Below are 13,319 nucleotides of genomic sequence, written 5' to 3'. Positions count from 1 at the left end.
CGCGCTGGGCTCCTGTGTGTGAGGCTTGGTGCAGACCCAGACAGAGCAGACTTGGAACAGCCTGCTGCTTGTTGTGAGCATCCTGACTGTGACCGCTGTGTCCGCTGCTTTGTCTCACTGTGTGTGTTGGAGCCCCTGCTCCTTTGAGAGGAGATGCCGTCCATTACTGCAGATCGTTTCTTGAAAATCTTTCTCAGCTTTGTGCCGCAGAAATCAGACATTTCCTCTTCATTTTATTTCTTACTTCTTGTCTCCTTACCCTTGTTTTTGAGGACTGTGCTATGTTATTAGGAGCCGTTATTAAGTACCTTTGGAATATTAGTGACAGATGAGCCAAGATTGTGATCTTAGGGGCCAAATGTAGTGAATTTTTTGTGCCAGACTCCTAAGTGTTAGAGAAGAGTTTCAGCCTGTAATCCCAGAGGGGAGAAAGGGTGGGCAATGGTGTGCCAAAAACGTTCAGGACCCACTCACCATCTTACAGGTGAATTGTGGAGAGGGCTGGCGCGCAGCGGCGCTCAGAGGACGGTGGACTGTGTGCACTCTTGTCACTGGCAGGGCTGGGGCTGGAGCTGGACCTTTGTGGTTCCCAGCCCAGGGCCCCGAGTCATCCTGCTTCTCCACTCTCTCCCCCCTCCACCCAGTCCCTCTCTGGACCTTTGGGCCGCCTGTTCTCCTTGTCCTCACCGAGTCCACTCTCCACACTATTGTGGACAGCACCGTGGGCGGTGTGGTGGAAGGCCAGTCCGGAGACTGGGGCTCGGAGGCAGCCGTGGAGGCGCTCAGGGAGCCGGGTGCTCAGGGGGCTGACCTGTGGGTGCCCCGGCCGCCTCATGAGGGTGGAGCACTCCTGGGAGCACCGGCTGACCACTGCCGCCCAAAGCCAGGGCCCGGCTCCCGTCCGTGCCTTCGCCCCTTTCTTCACACAGGCCGCAGGGAGCACCTCTGCTGCTGGCTCCACCCTGAGCTCAGGGTGGGCTCAGAGAGCTGCCCCCGGGGGAGACCGGCACACAGCAGGGCGGGGGGCATGGGTCTTGGCATGCGTGTGTGTGCGCGCGCGCGCACGCGTGCATGCATATTGGCGGGGGTGCTGAAGTCAGGAGTGCTGGTAAAGGAGTCAGGTTGGCTGGGTTCAGTGTGAGCTATCCTACTTAATAGCTGTATGACCATGTCAAGTTACTTCGCCTCTCTGAGCCTTCAGTGGGGCATAAAATGACCATGCAGGTTTAGAGCTCAGATTGGTAAAGTGTCTAGGACACTTCCTGGCACTCTGTAAGTAGAAGATATCAATGATGCTAACATAAATATGGTCATTTCTCTTTCTTTTTTGGTCATTTCTAATAAATGGTTTGTAATGGGTTCTCTAGTTCTCACCCCTATATCATGCTTTACTTTTATCAGTCCATTAGTGGAAAGAATTGGGATTTCTCCACTCTGGCTCTGCTGATGCTCTGGGAAGGTGAATCTTTGTGGTAAAATCCGCCCTGTTCATTGAAAGCTGTTGGCCTCTGCTCGCTAGTTGTCAGTAGCACCTTTCCAGTGTGACAACCAGAAATAACCTCAGCCGTTGGGAGTGTCCCCAGACGGCCAGGCTGATGGGGTAGGAGAGGTGGGCAAAAATCACTCAGCCATTGAGAACGACTGAGCTAGCATGTTGCAAATGTTGGTATTTTATTGCTTCTTTGAAGGAAATTTATTGATGTTTTGTGTGTATTTTTTAGATTAAAGTATAGTTGATTTACGATATTACTTTCATTGATTCAGTATTTTAATAGATTTACTTCATTTAAAGGCGCCCCTTGTGGCTTAGTTGGTAAAGAGTCCACCTGCAGTGCAGGAGACCCTGGTTCAATTCCTGGGTCAGGGCGATCCGCTGGAGAAGGGATAGGCTACCCACTCCAGTGTTCTTGGCCTTCCCTTGTGGCTCAGCTGGGAAAAAATCCACCTGCAATGCAGGAGACCCTGGTTCGATCCCTGGGTTGGGAAGATCCCCTGGAGAAGGGAAAGGCTACCCACTCCAGTATTCTGGCCTGGAGAATTCCATGGCCTATATAGTCTATGGGGTCACAAAGAGTTGGACACGACTGAAAGGTTTTCACTTCTTTCACTCCGTTTAAAGTTACTATAAAGTGTTGGTGGCCTTCCACTGCTGTGCTGTGTGTTGAGCAGGACTCTGATCTCGTGTAGACGAGAGGGACGGTTTGAGGGATCCTCTGAGCCCAGACTGCACCGGAGCCTTCCTCCAGAGAGCTGGCCGCAGCACAGGAGGGCTGGGCACTCGCTTGCCTTGTGCGGGAGACAGGGTCGGGGTGTCTGTGAGGCCCGGGGCTGACGGCTCTGCTCCGGCCTGGGAGGTGGGGATTGGCTCTGACCACGTCCATCTCCTTTCACGCAGCCCTTCATAAAGCTCTCAGGAGAGGTGATCGGAGTGTGCCCTGCCTAGAAGAGATGCTGGCACTGCATTCAAAGGGTGAGAGGAGCGTGCCAAGTGCCCACGTGGCGCAGAGGGAATCACCTGTGGGCAGCCGGGAGGCGTGGGGCACCTGGCTGGGCTTAAAGGACTGTGATGATGCGTTTTTCTGCTCTGCTTCCTGACCTGGCCAAGAGCTCCTCAGGGCTGCGCTCTGTGTGTGGTTTGCCCTGGCACTGAGTTGTGACTCGGAGCTGGAGACAGAAGGCGTTGGTGGGTGAGAGCCAGAGCTGCTCTGACGCCAGTTTGAACCTCTGCTCGGCCATTTTTGACTGGTGTGACCTCCAGAAACTTCATTAACCTCTGTGATCCCAGGGCGTGCTGGGTGACGGGGGTTGACTGTACCTCGTGTAAAGAGTGGGCATGGGGTTGAAACAAGGTCACGCAGGGGCAGCTCTGGGCAGAGCACACACCCAGTGTGAGGGTGTGGGCTCCTGGGCCCGCTCTCTTTGTTGGGTTTCACCTAAGATTGCTTTTTTAAAAAAGGGTCTGCCATCTGAAAAAGCTCGCAAGCACTGGACTGAGAATTAAATCTTTCTGTGGGCACTTTAACTCAGCATGAGTGTGCGCAACTGAAATTTTAGTTCCTGTACTGGTCTAGGCTTTGGGGATTTATTCATTTGAAAGGCAACCTGGGCAGTGCTAAGGAACACGTTTGCTCCTGGCTTTCTGATTAGGGAGGTGAGCGGGAACCAGAGACACGGGCGGCCAGAGCCCTGGGCGCAGGGGGAGCAGGCAGAGTGCAGGGCCTGCCGGGCGCCGTTCCCAGCCCCTCTGTGTGGCCACTTGGTTTGATCTTCAACTACTGCAGGGTAGAGGGTGGGTGTTAGATGCTGTGGGCTGGCTTGTTCGTCCTCCTAGGGGACCTTCCTGCCCTGGGGAAGCCCGAGAGTTAAAAATGTGTATTTCCCTAGTCGCTTGCAGCTAGGGCTCCCGGCAGGAATTAGGTCCCATTTATGAAAGATGTGAGACAGAACTTAGGCGGAGACCGTTTTTCTTCCCCCTTGGGCTGTTTCCTGCTGTCTCGTGATGTCGCAGAGATGTGAGCCTTGCCCGCAGCATCACCCAGTGTCCACTCCCTGGCCGTGTGGCCGCAGCTGCGGGGGGTGGGGGCTGTGTCCTGCGTCCCGTCGCGGTGACCCTGTCGCTCCCTCGAACTCGGTCCTTCCCGTGGCAGCTCGGATGTGACCGCTGCCCCGGTGCGTCAGTCCTGTCTTGCTCAGGGAGCTGTTCCCGGGGGCCCAGTTCAGAGCCAGCCGCTTCAGCCCTTAACAGCGATTGGAAATCGTCTAATTCCTTGAGTTAAATCCCTTTCTGCTTAAAATTCCTAGAGTGGTTTCTGTATCCTTTGCTGAAAACCAGTGGATTCAGGTGAGTACTGTGGTAATTCTCTCCCCTAGGGGAGGAGACTGCAGCAAGAGGTGGTTGTGTAGCTTCACGGGGTACAAAGATAGTCCGGGGTTTGGACTCTGAGCTTAGGCTTCTTTTCTGGGAAACAGAAGTTCATGCTTCAGAAGGTTGCTGGGGTTAAAGGGGAGGAAATGTACATGCCTGTGAAGTGCCTGGCCCATGGCAGGCCTGTCAGTGTCTGCTTATTTACTTATTGCCTGACTACTGCTTTGACCATGTTGGAATTAGTGTCAGTAAATTGAAGTGTAACATTGTAACTAGGACTTTTCTGTAGTCGGCTTGCCAGTATTCTTTTTAACTGAAGGATAATTGCCTTACAGTGTTGTGTTAGGTTCTGCTATACAGCCGAGTGAATCAGCCACATGTCTATCTGTGTATGAGCCTCCCTCCCCCGCCACCCCCCATCCCACCTCTTAGGTCATCTCAGAGCTCCAAGATGAGCTCCCTGTCTATTCAGCAGCTTCCCACTGTTTAATACTAAGCAGCGATTATAATAATATCAATATTCATATCGATAATATCAGTCACTGTTTAATAATAAGCAGTGATCTGTTGAATACTTTGCCTGTATTCCTGATGACTTCAATCTGGCATTAGTGATACACAGAAAATGCCTACTGTATATCTGAGCTGCTGGGGTGTGTGTACTTGTGTGTGTGTGCCTGTATGCACACATACTGCTGTGATACTTGGAAGGAACAGGGATTGGTGTTCTCTTGACCGTCCTGTCTGGCTGGGCTGGGGTCTTGGGTAAGCCAGGCTCTGAACCTCTCTGGGGCCTAGTGTCCTTGTTGCAAAAGGAGCTGAGGGTATCCACCTTTTAGAGTTCTTCTGAAAGTGAAAGCAGGGCTCTGGTCAAGGTGTTGAGCCCCAGTGCCAGGCTGGAAGGCACAGAGATGGGCAGACACACGGCAGGCGGCCGTGTGAATATCCGCACTGTGCAATGTGATGTGGGCTTGGAAAGAGGCAGGCGCGCAGCAGCAGATCCCTCGGGAGAGACTCGGGCTGATGTGCCAGCAGGCCTCTGGAAGTGCCTCCTGGGTGCTCTCTGGCAGTCAAGGGAGCAGGGAGAAGCGCCGCATTGCTGGAAAAAGCATTTCTGGGAAAGCGCCTTGGCAAGAGGCACTCAGGATGGAGCGGAGGGCTGGGAGAGGGGACAGGAAGGTGGTGGGAGCCCAGAGTGGGTGGGGCTTCTGGGGACCAGGGCACGTGGAGACCCCAGATCTGAAGCATGTAAGCGCTGCAGAGGGGAACACACAGGTGTGCCCGGCGCTGCTGAGCTGCCTCCAGGAGGGAGGGTGGGACCTGGGGAGAGGAGGGGTGCCCCGTTCCGAGCATGCTGAGCGCACTCCGGCACTTCACTCCCTCGGGCCTTTCCCAGCCCTCAGGTCGAGACTGTGAGCATCCACCCGTGACTCCACGGGAGCCCGCACTTCCCCGGGTCACATGTGGGGCTGGGGCAGGGAGAGAAAGAGGAGAGAGGCCCTGGAGACCCTGCGGGCAGGCGGGCGGAGCCTCTGACCAGTGCGGGGCTCAGCGCGGGGGCTTCCTCAGGGCACAGGCGCCCCTGAGCAGGACAGGGTGCTGGGGGCAGGCGGGTGGAGCGCCCCTTTCCCCTTGGGTGTTGGACTCATCCAGACCGCCTGTTCCAGAGCGCAGAGCGGGGCCAGGTTCAGCTGAGTCCCGAGGCTCACGGCTCCGGGCGGGGGAGACCTCAGCAGAGAGAGGTTGGAGCAGGCGCTGCCTGGGCCTTGAGCCTGAGAGCTGAGAGAATCAGGGAAGGTTCCGGCAGGCAGGGCACTCAGTGGGTGGTCTCCATTGTCGGCAGTGAAAGATCTGCCAGGGTCTCCAAGCCTGTCCTTCCTGCTCTGTGTCAGTGCTTGCCCAGGCACACGTCGAAGACCCTGGCTCCTCTGAACCTGTTTTGAAACCCTCGCCTCAGGGTATTCTGGTGTGAATTCCTGCAGCAGATGGATTTGCAGTAGCTCAGCCCCCTCGATTGTGGAATGCCTGCGCTTTGCTTTTCCAACCCCGGTTACACAGCTCAGCTCTCACCAGCCATGCTTGCGACACCTGGGAGGTCATCGGTGGCCTTGACCAGAGATGTTTCTCTCACTCCATCTGCGCTTCGGTCTGAGGTTGCCCTTCAGGTGTGGTGAGGGTGCAGCAGATAGGGTCGCTTGCAGACGCGGGGTGGGAGCATCTGGCGGGCCCTCCGTCGGGACACAGCTGGGCTCAGAAGGGACGGCTGGGTCTGCTGAGGGTGTTGCCTCCTTGCGCTTTGCTAGGCTTTGTTGGTTTGCTTTGCCAGCCAATCACAGGCATGATAATTTCTTTATCGAGTGCCAGCAGTGGGCCCAAGCCCGTGCGAGGCCCTGTGTTTCTCATTGTCTGTCCTTCCCGGGGATGCTTAGTGAACATCTGCCGTTCGCCAAGACCCCGTTCTAGGTGCTTGGGATTCATTTGTGGACGGAACAGGACCTTTGTCCTCAGAGAGTTTAGACAGTATTCTAGTGGGGGGGCAGATAATAGTCACAGTGAATGAATGAATAAAGCCGTGACAAGCGCTGTGAAGAAAATGAGAGAGTGCAGGCTGTGGGAGGGCCGGGGGGCTGGGGAAGGCGGGTTGCGGAATGGCCTGGGAGCCCAGCAGAGCTGTGCTTCTCAGGGATGAGGAGGGGAGATTCTAGCAGAGACGTGAAGTGAGTCAGGAAGGCCCTGAGAGCAGACGCCTGGGAGCGGAGCGACTCAGGTTGAGGAAGGGCGCGGGCAGGCCTGGTGCGTCAGAGGAGCAGCGAGGAGCCCGTGGGATGGACCGCGTGAGCCATGAGGAGGGGCGTGAGTGAGGTTGTGGGGCCCCATCCCGTGTGGGCCTGGAGCCTGCGGTCGGTGATGGCAGGGACGCCTAGGCTTGGGGAGTTGGGTCTGAGCAGGATTCGGAGATTCAAGTTTGGAGTTGTTGGCATCGTGGGGCGTTTGGAACAGGTGAGGTCACCGCTCATCAAAGAGTGAGCCTGAGGGCACGTGAGGGCTGAGAGGCCTGGGGAGAGGGGGCGGTGGGGCGGGTGGCGTGATCGACTGGGCCCAGAGTGCTGGTGTCGGGGAGATGCGGGCTGACCGGTAACTCGGCGAGGGGCCCAGAGCTGCCCCCGTGGAGCGGTGCTGGGCACAGCATCATCGGGATGAAGCTATGGGGACGGGAGGAGGCAGACTGGAAACAGCGGGCACGGGCAAGTCTTCTGGTGGGTTTTCTGCATCAGGGCAAAGAGCTGGGTGAGAGCTGGAGGGAGAAGCATTGTGGGGTTGGTTTCTTTTTTAAGACTGGGGAAACCTTAATTTTGCTTTTGTTACTGTTTCTGTTCACCCTTAAATCAAAGAATAGAAGCTGACGCTGCCAGAGAGAGGAGCAAGCTCTGGAGCGTGGTCCTGGCGTTGGCTCTGCGGGGGTGGCTCCAGTGCTCAGATGGAGGCGGTGACTTTGGCCGGCGGGCTTGTCCAGTGGGGCCGGTGGGGCAGCGGGCGTGGGCATAGCTGTGGAGGCTGGACGGGCCACCGGGGTCCGGAGGCCTCTTGTGTTCAGCACGCAGGGACGACTCTATTGTCCAATCCAGGGCTGCTGGATTGTTTTTCTATGTGCGAATGTAGGTTTTTATCAACATATTTACTTTTTCAGAGGTCGGCTTTATCTTTCAGAGTAGTTGTAGGTTCACTGCACAATTAAGCAGCGATCCCGTGTACCTCTCCCCACCAACGTGCACAGCCTCCAGCGCCATCAGCATCTCCCCCGCCCCACCCTCCGTTATCAGCACCGAGTCTTTCGCTTGCACGAGGGTTTACTCTCCAATGCAGCAGATTCTGTGGGTTTGCACAAACGTGTAATGACAGGTCCACGTCATGGTGCCAGATAGTTGCTTCCGGCCCGAACAGCCCCTCTGCCCACACTCCGTTGTCCTCTGTCCCTGCTCTGCCCCGGGATGGCTGCCCTCTCTCCGGTCTTCATGGTGAGCATGGTGAGCCCTACGGTGTAGAGCCTTTGCAGACTGGCTTCTCTCACTGACTTGTGTGCCTTTAAGGCGCCTCTGTGGTCTTCAGTGCCTGGCTGGCTCTTCTCTTCTTGGTGCTGAGTGATGCTCACGGCCTGGGAGATGCCACAAAGAGACGTCTGAGGGAGCGAGACCGTCACAGGCCAGGTGTGAGGTGTGAGGTGTCCCTTCTCGTCTGCATCCCTGGTCTCCGGGGGAGCCGCCCTCCTCCGGCTGCTGCCCGAGACGGCCTTTGGCCCTTGCTGCCCAGGTCCAGGCCTGGTCGCTCGAGGACCAGGTCTTCTCTGTGTGTGCACCCTAAAGCGTTTCTGCTCTGCTTCCCCACCCTTGGGCGGGCCGGTCCAGCCTCCACGGGGGACCAGGTCACGGGCTTCTGTGACCTTCCGTGTGTCCCGAGGAGCCCGTGTTCACGCAGGGGGCTCCCGGGAGACCCCGAGGGGAGCTTGCGTGTGTCACCCCGGCTGCCCGGCACTGGGACTTGGGCTGACCTCCTCCTGGGGGCCCGGCGCCCAGTTGTTCCAGGCCCAGGGCTCCCGGCAGCAGCACTCCCCAGACGTGGGAGGGGCTGGAGCCCACATGAGGGCAGCGTGGGGCCTGCACCAGCAGAGGCCCAGACGTGCAGGGACGCGCCAGCAGCTGTGGTTTCCAGGGCCGAGGCGGGCTCGGCTGCAGAAACCTGCCTGCAGCCCTCGCAGGCGTCGGGGGCGCCCTCTTCCTCGGCAGCTCTGCCTCCCACGCCCCCAGCCCGCGCCTCCGCGCCGCCAGCAGGGCGCTCTGCAGGGTCGTGTCCAGTGTGTGCAGCAGTGGATCCTGCGAGAGGAGCCGTCTCATCTGCGGGTCGCCCCTCTGTCCTCCCACGGGGCTGCTGACCCCTCGGGGAGGACGTCCCGCGTCTGCCCCTCGTGCTCTGCAGGCTGTGAACGGGAAGAATCGCTGAGGCCCCCAGGGAAGGGTGAGGCCCCCTTGCTGTGGTTCTGTGGCTCCTTGCCATTGTGCGGTATCATTGATGGGTGCCCCCGAGGGACTCTGTCTCCCTCGTCCAGTGCTCACACCTGGTTAGAACCCAGGAGACTTGTCAGGTCGCTGAGTTCACACGTCCTCCATTTCCTCCATGGATACCTGTGGGGGCCCAGTGCTGGGGTGCGGCCGCCGACAAGCCCCTTCCCCCCATGAAAGTACCGCGGGGCCCTTGTGGTCTCTTGTGACCACAGGTTGTGAGAGATGCTCAGTGTCAGGCTTGAGCTGCTGGCGGGAGATCAGAAGCACAGTCTGGGGAGAGGGATGGGGGTGGTGGAAGGCCAGGCTGGGGGCCCATTTGGAATAGGGGTGTCAGGGAGGGCCTCGCTGAGCAGGGACAGGTGAGCAGAGGTCTGAGCGAGATGAGGAAGGCCACGGCAGGTCCAGAGGCTCTGAGGCTGGCGGGGACTTGCCGGGTCCTGAGTGTGCAGGCTCCGCTGACCTTTCCCCCTTTCCGCGAGAGGCAGCTGGTGCGGTGGGCTCCCTGTCCCTGGTCCACGGCAGCCTGTGCAGCCTTCACCCGAGGCGCCCTGCGCGGTTGTCTGGGGCCTCATGTTGGGGCCCAGTTGGCGCTTAATGCTAGACTCCAGACCTGTGCTGTCCAGCATGTTGGCCACCGGCCACGTGTAGCTATTTAAATTGAATTAAAATGGGAACCTTGGTTCTTCAGTTCCACTGGCCACATTCCAGTGCTCAGTAGCCACATGTGGCTGGTGTCTGCCACGTGAGACAGCTTGATATGTTTCCATCATTGTGTGACGTTCTGTTGTCCAGCGCTGGTCTAAGTGGTCCAGATGACATCTCTGACTTGACTGTAAGCCTTTGTTATCATGTGTGAAAGTAGCACATGGTGGTTGTAAAACAAGCGAGTCAGTAGGGAGGTGTGTGAAGCCCAGGGCAGCCTGTGGAAGGAGCCATCCCCAGGACCCTGTGGAGAGGGAGTGCGCAGACAGGGGGCCTGCCTCCTCCCCTGGAAGGAGGGGTGGGGCGAGAGCCACCTGCCTCGTGTTGAGGGTCTCACCTGAGGCCGGTCTGACATGCTTGTGAGCTCAGGATGAGGTTCAGAATCCCCGATACTGAGGGGTCGGCGGGGGGAGCCTGCCCCTCTGAGGGGTGTTTGAGGTGTCTGTCGTCCCTCCAGCCACTCGAGGAGGGGGCAGCTCAGAGAGAGCAGTCATGGAGCCAGGGGCGTGACTGTCCCATCTGCCCTCCGGGCTGGGGGCGGGCCCTTGGCTTCGCTTTCCTGGAGCCAGTTTCCCTTGTCTCTGGTGTGGCGATAACCAGGCCACGCACAGTGCTTGGCACAGTGGTCAGTGCTGCGCCCTCTCTAGAATTTATCAGGAATCTCTTCCCCGCGTCTTGCTTGAGTAAACGAATGAGAGAAGGAATGCTTGGAAGTGCCAGCTTGCCCAAGAAATGAGCAGCTGAAAAAAGAGAAACAAAGGATTCAGTCGGTCCCGGAGGGTGAACCTGATGGATCTCTTTCACGTTACTGATGACTTGATTAAAATCAGGCCACCGGCTGGTTTTCTGTGGTCTCACCAGTTCTCTGTTAGGTGTGGAGGAACTCAAGGGAACAGGAAGGTGTTCTGGGAAATCCCAGCTGGGTTCCTTCCTGTTTGAGGATTAGGAAACTTGTCTATACCTGAGGAAAGAAAGCATTTATGTTCAGCTGCTTGCTGTTGGGCGCTGACATCAACATGCCCGTTGGCCTCAGGTGGGGGCGGGCAGGGACTTTTTGTTCCAGAGTGCTGGAGTCAGTAATCAGGAGCAGCCTGAACTGAACCAAGAAAGAATGTCTTCAGCCTGCACGTCTCTGTATATGTCCTGTTCAGTAACCGGACCATGTTCCTGGTAAACCTCATAGGCTGCCCTGATTTCTCTGCATCATTTCTGCCCTGGCTTCTACAAGGTGTTCATGTCCTTAGCAGTTCCACAGCCACAAGCAAGGTAGTTTTGGGGAGTGGGGCATGAAGAGAACATCTTTGTTCTTTGCAAGGTTCGTTTGGCTTCCTGACTTGATGCCACACCCCCAGCGTCCTGGCACTATTGGGAAGTCACATGCTGCATCTTTATGGAAACTGAAGTTATGGTCAGCCTGGGAGGGTGACTCAGTGTGCAGTTCAGGACACTCTGGGGGGTCCAAGGATATGGACACACCCACAGGAAGACCCATTCCTGCAACACACGTCTTCAGCTGCTAGCTACTCACTACCCAGAAATAAATTTCCCTCTGCCCAGCTGAGTATAAGATCTGTTCTACTTAAAAAACATTAGTGGGATGATAGAGCAGTTAACACTGTCTTGCTCGGTTTTCCACCTTGAGTAGTGCTTATTTTAAAACGACTGCGTGTTTGTTTGTAGAGTCCTGGATACTCGATGTAGCTGACATTTAAACTCTGCTGTGCCTTCTGCATTTTTCATGTGCACGTCTTACTGGATTGCCACATCAGATCAGCTAGTTCCTGTTTATGTGAACTGAGCTGGGTCTGTAAGGGAGAGTTGTTTCAATTCCACTTCTGCTGATTCTCTGTTGTGAGTTGTTGTGGTTTGTCTCGGGATTCCTGTAAGGCTCTATATATGGAGGAGTGATGAGTCATCCAGATTTGCCTAATGGCCATGGTGAACCCCCCTCCCCCCCGCAGTCCACTTTCCTGTTCATTCCCCTTTGCTTCCAGTCAGAGGCTTTTAGAATTCAGTCTCTGTGTACAGTGTTACAGGGAAGAGTGAATGTTTGTAGGGGTCTGAAAACTAGGGTTTGGAATTAAGTCCTCATTTCCTTTAGGTTTCAGGATTGAGTGGTTAACGTATTTCCTAGCAGGAGGGGAAAGAAGTGAAAGTGTTAGTCGCTCAGTCGTGTCCGACTCTTCGTGACCCATGGACTGTAGCCCACCAGGCTCCTAGTTCTCTAGGCAGGGATACTGTAGTGGGTTGCCATTCTCTTCTCCAGGGGATCTTTCCAACCCTGGGATCCAGCCAGGGTCTCCTGCCTTGCAGGTGGATTCTTGACCGTCTGAGCCACCAGGGAAGCCTAGGAGGGGAGGTCTAGGGGAAAAGGTCAGGAGGGCATGGGCTCTGCCTCCCAGTTCACATCCTGCAGAGCTGTGTTGACTAAAGAAGTGCACCACCCCAAACCTGAGAATTCTGTTTCATTCGGTGGCATTCCTGAGGACCATAGCCCGGAAAGTCAGCCTCTCTGATAGCTCTGAGGGACTGACTGTTTCAGAGAGCTAAACAGGAGCCAGGGTCTGGAGTTTTTTGATGGGGGAAAGAAACAACTTGTAGTCAAACACAAAAGATTATTGCTAATCACAGAAAGCAGATATCTCAAGTTAATGGTTTTAGAGCTTTTCTACGTATGGCAAGATGCAAGAGTCTGTGCTAATTGAAACCATCCCTTTGGCACGAACCTTAACTGTCTAAGGCCGGTGGTCTGGTTTTCTCCACGCTGAACCCCCTCAGGGCGCACCAGACGGGTTCCTGTTGTAACTGCTGCTGGATGGTAGGCAGCATTCATGTTTCTTGGAATGGCGGGCGGCATTTTTTTTTTTTTTTTCTTTTTTTTTGTTTACAGGGGGAAGGGAGCCTAGTGTGAGGAGGAAGAAGGGGGCAGGAGGCCAGTTAGACGAGGAAGAATGTTTCCCGGTCAGCCCCACCCTTGCACCTGACTATTTACTCTGTCTTTACCCTGGAATGAACAGGTTTCATTCTTTCTAGAAGTTCCTTTGGCAGCAGTTGTTTTTAAGGCAGAAGAAATTGAGTGGTGGTGAGAGATTGTGGAGAAGGAAATGGCAACCCACTCCGGTACTCTTGCCTGGAAAATCCCGTGGACGGAGGAGCCTGGTAGGCTACAGTCCATGGGGTCGCAAAGAGTTGGACATGACTGAGCGACTTCACTTTCACTTTTCACTTTAAGAGCTTGTGGGGAGAAGACATAACTACTTATTTGCTTAGGTGAATGCTAGCTGCTGTAACAAACTTGAAATATATTTGATGGCTCAGACACAGTGGAGGTTTATTTCCACTCTCTTCCATGTCTCTCCATCTCGGGGCTCTGTCTATTTCAACCTGAGGATTCCAGGCTCCTCTGCATCAAGCCAGAGAGGTGACAGAGCCTGAATGCGCTGGGTGTGGGGGGTTTCTTGGGGAGCGCACACTTGAGGGGGGCACATCACCCCACTCACAGCTTATTGGCTGGTGCTCCGACCCGTGGCCACACACACCTGTGAGGGGAGCTGGGAAACGGGGCCAGTGCCTGGATACAGATTTCTCAGGATGAAGGTCAGGTGGTCTGGTATTCCCATCTCTCTAAGAATTTTCCATAGTTTGTTGTGATCCACACAGTCAGAGGCTTTGGCTTAGTCAAATAAAGCAGAAGT

The 13,319-nt window shown here is 55.8% G+C and overlaps 1 protein-coding gene across 4 annotated transcripts in view; it reads left to right on the top strand.

Annotated features, from left to right (window-relative positions):
• The window catches only part of TBC1D14 (TBC1 domain family member 14), a 106,100-nt gene that overhangs the window by 13,276 nt on the left and 79,505 nt on the right, over positions 1–13,319 (top strand). The window contains exon 1 of one of the 4 annotated variants that reach the window (XM_065913911.1): positions 5,969–6,030. The exons of the other annotated variants lie outside the window; for them this stretch is intronic. Within the exon in view, the coding sequence (XP_065769983.1) occupies positions 5,984–6,030 (47 nt within the window). The 5' untranslated portion in view covers positions 5,969–5,983. Of the gene's footprint in view, positions 1–5,968; positions 6,031–13,319 lie in introns of those variants that run through there. 4 annotated transcript variants of the gene reach the window in all.

The sequence above is a fragment of the Muntiacus reevesi genome, chromosome 22 (genome assembly GCF_963930625.1).
Source record: "Muntiacus reevesi chromosome 22, mMunRee1.1, whole genome shotgun sequence".
Taxonomy (NCBI): Eukaryota; Metazoa; Chordata; class Mammalia; order Artiodactyla; family Cervidae; genus Muntiacus; species Muntiacus reevesi.
The sequence above is the reverse complement of the archived record's forward strand: the minus strand, read 5'-3'. Positions and strand labels throughout refer to the sequence as shown.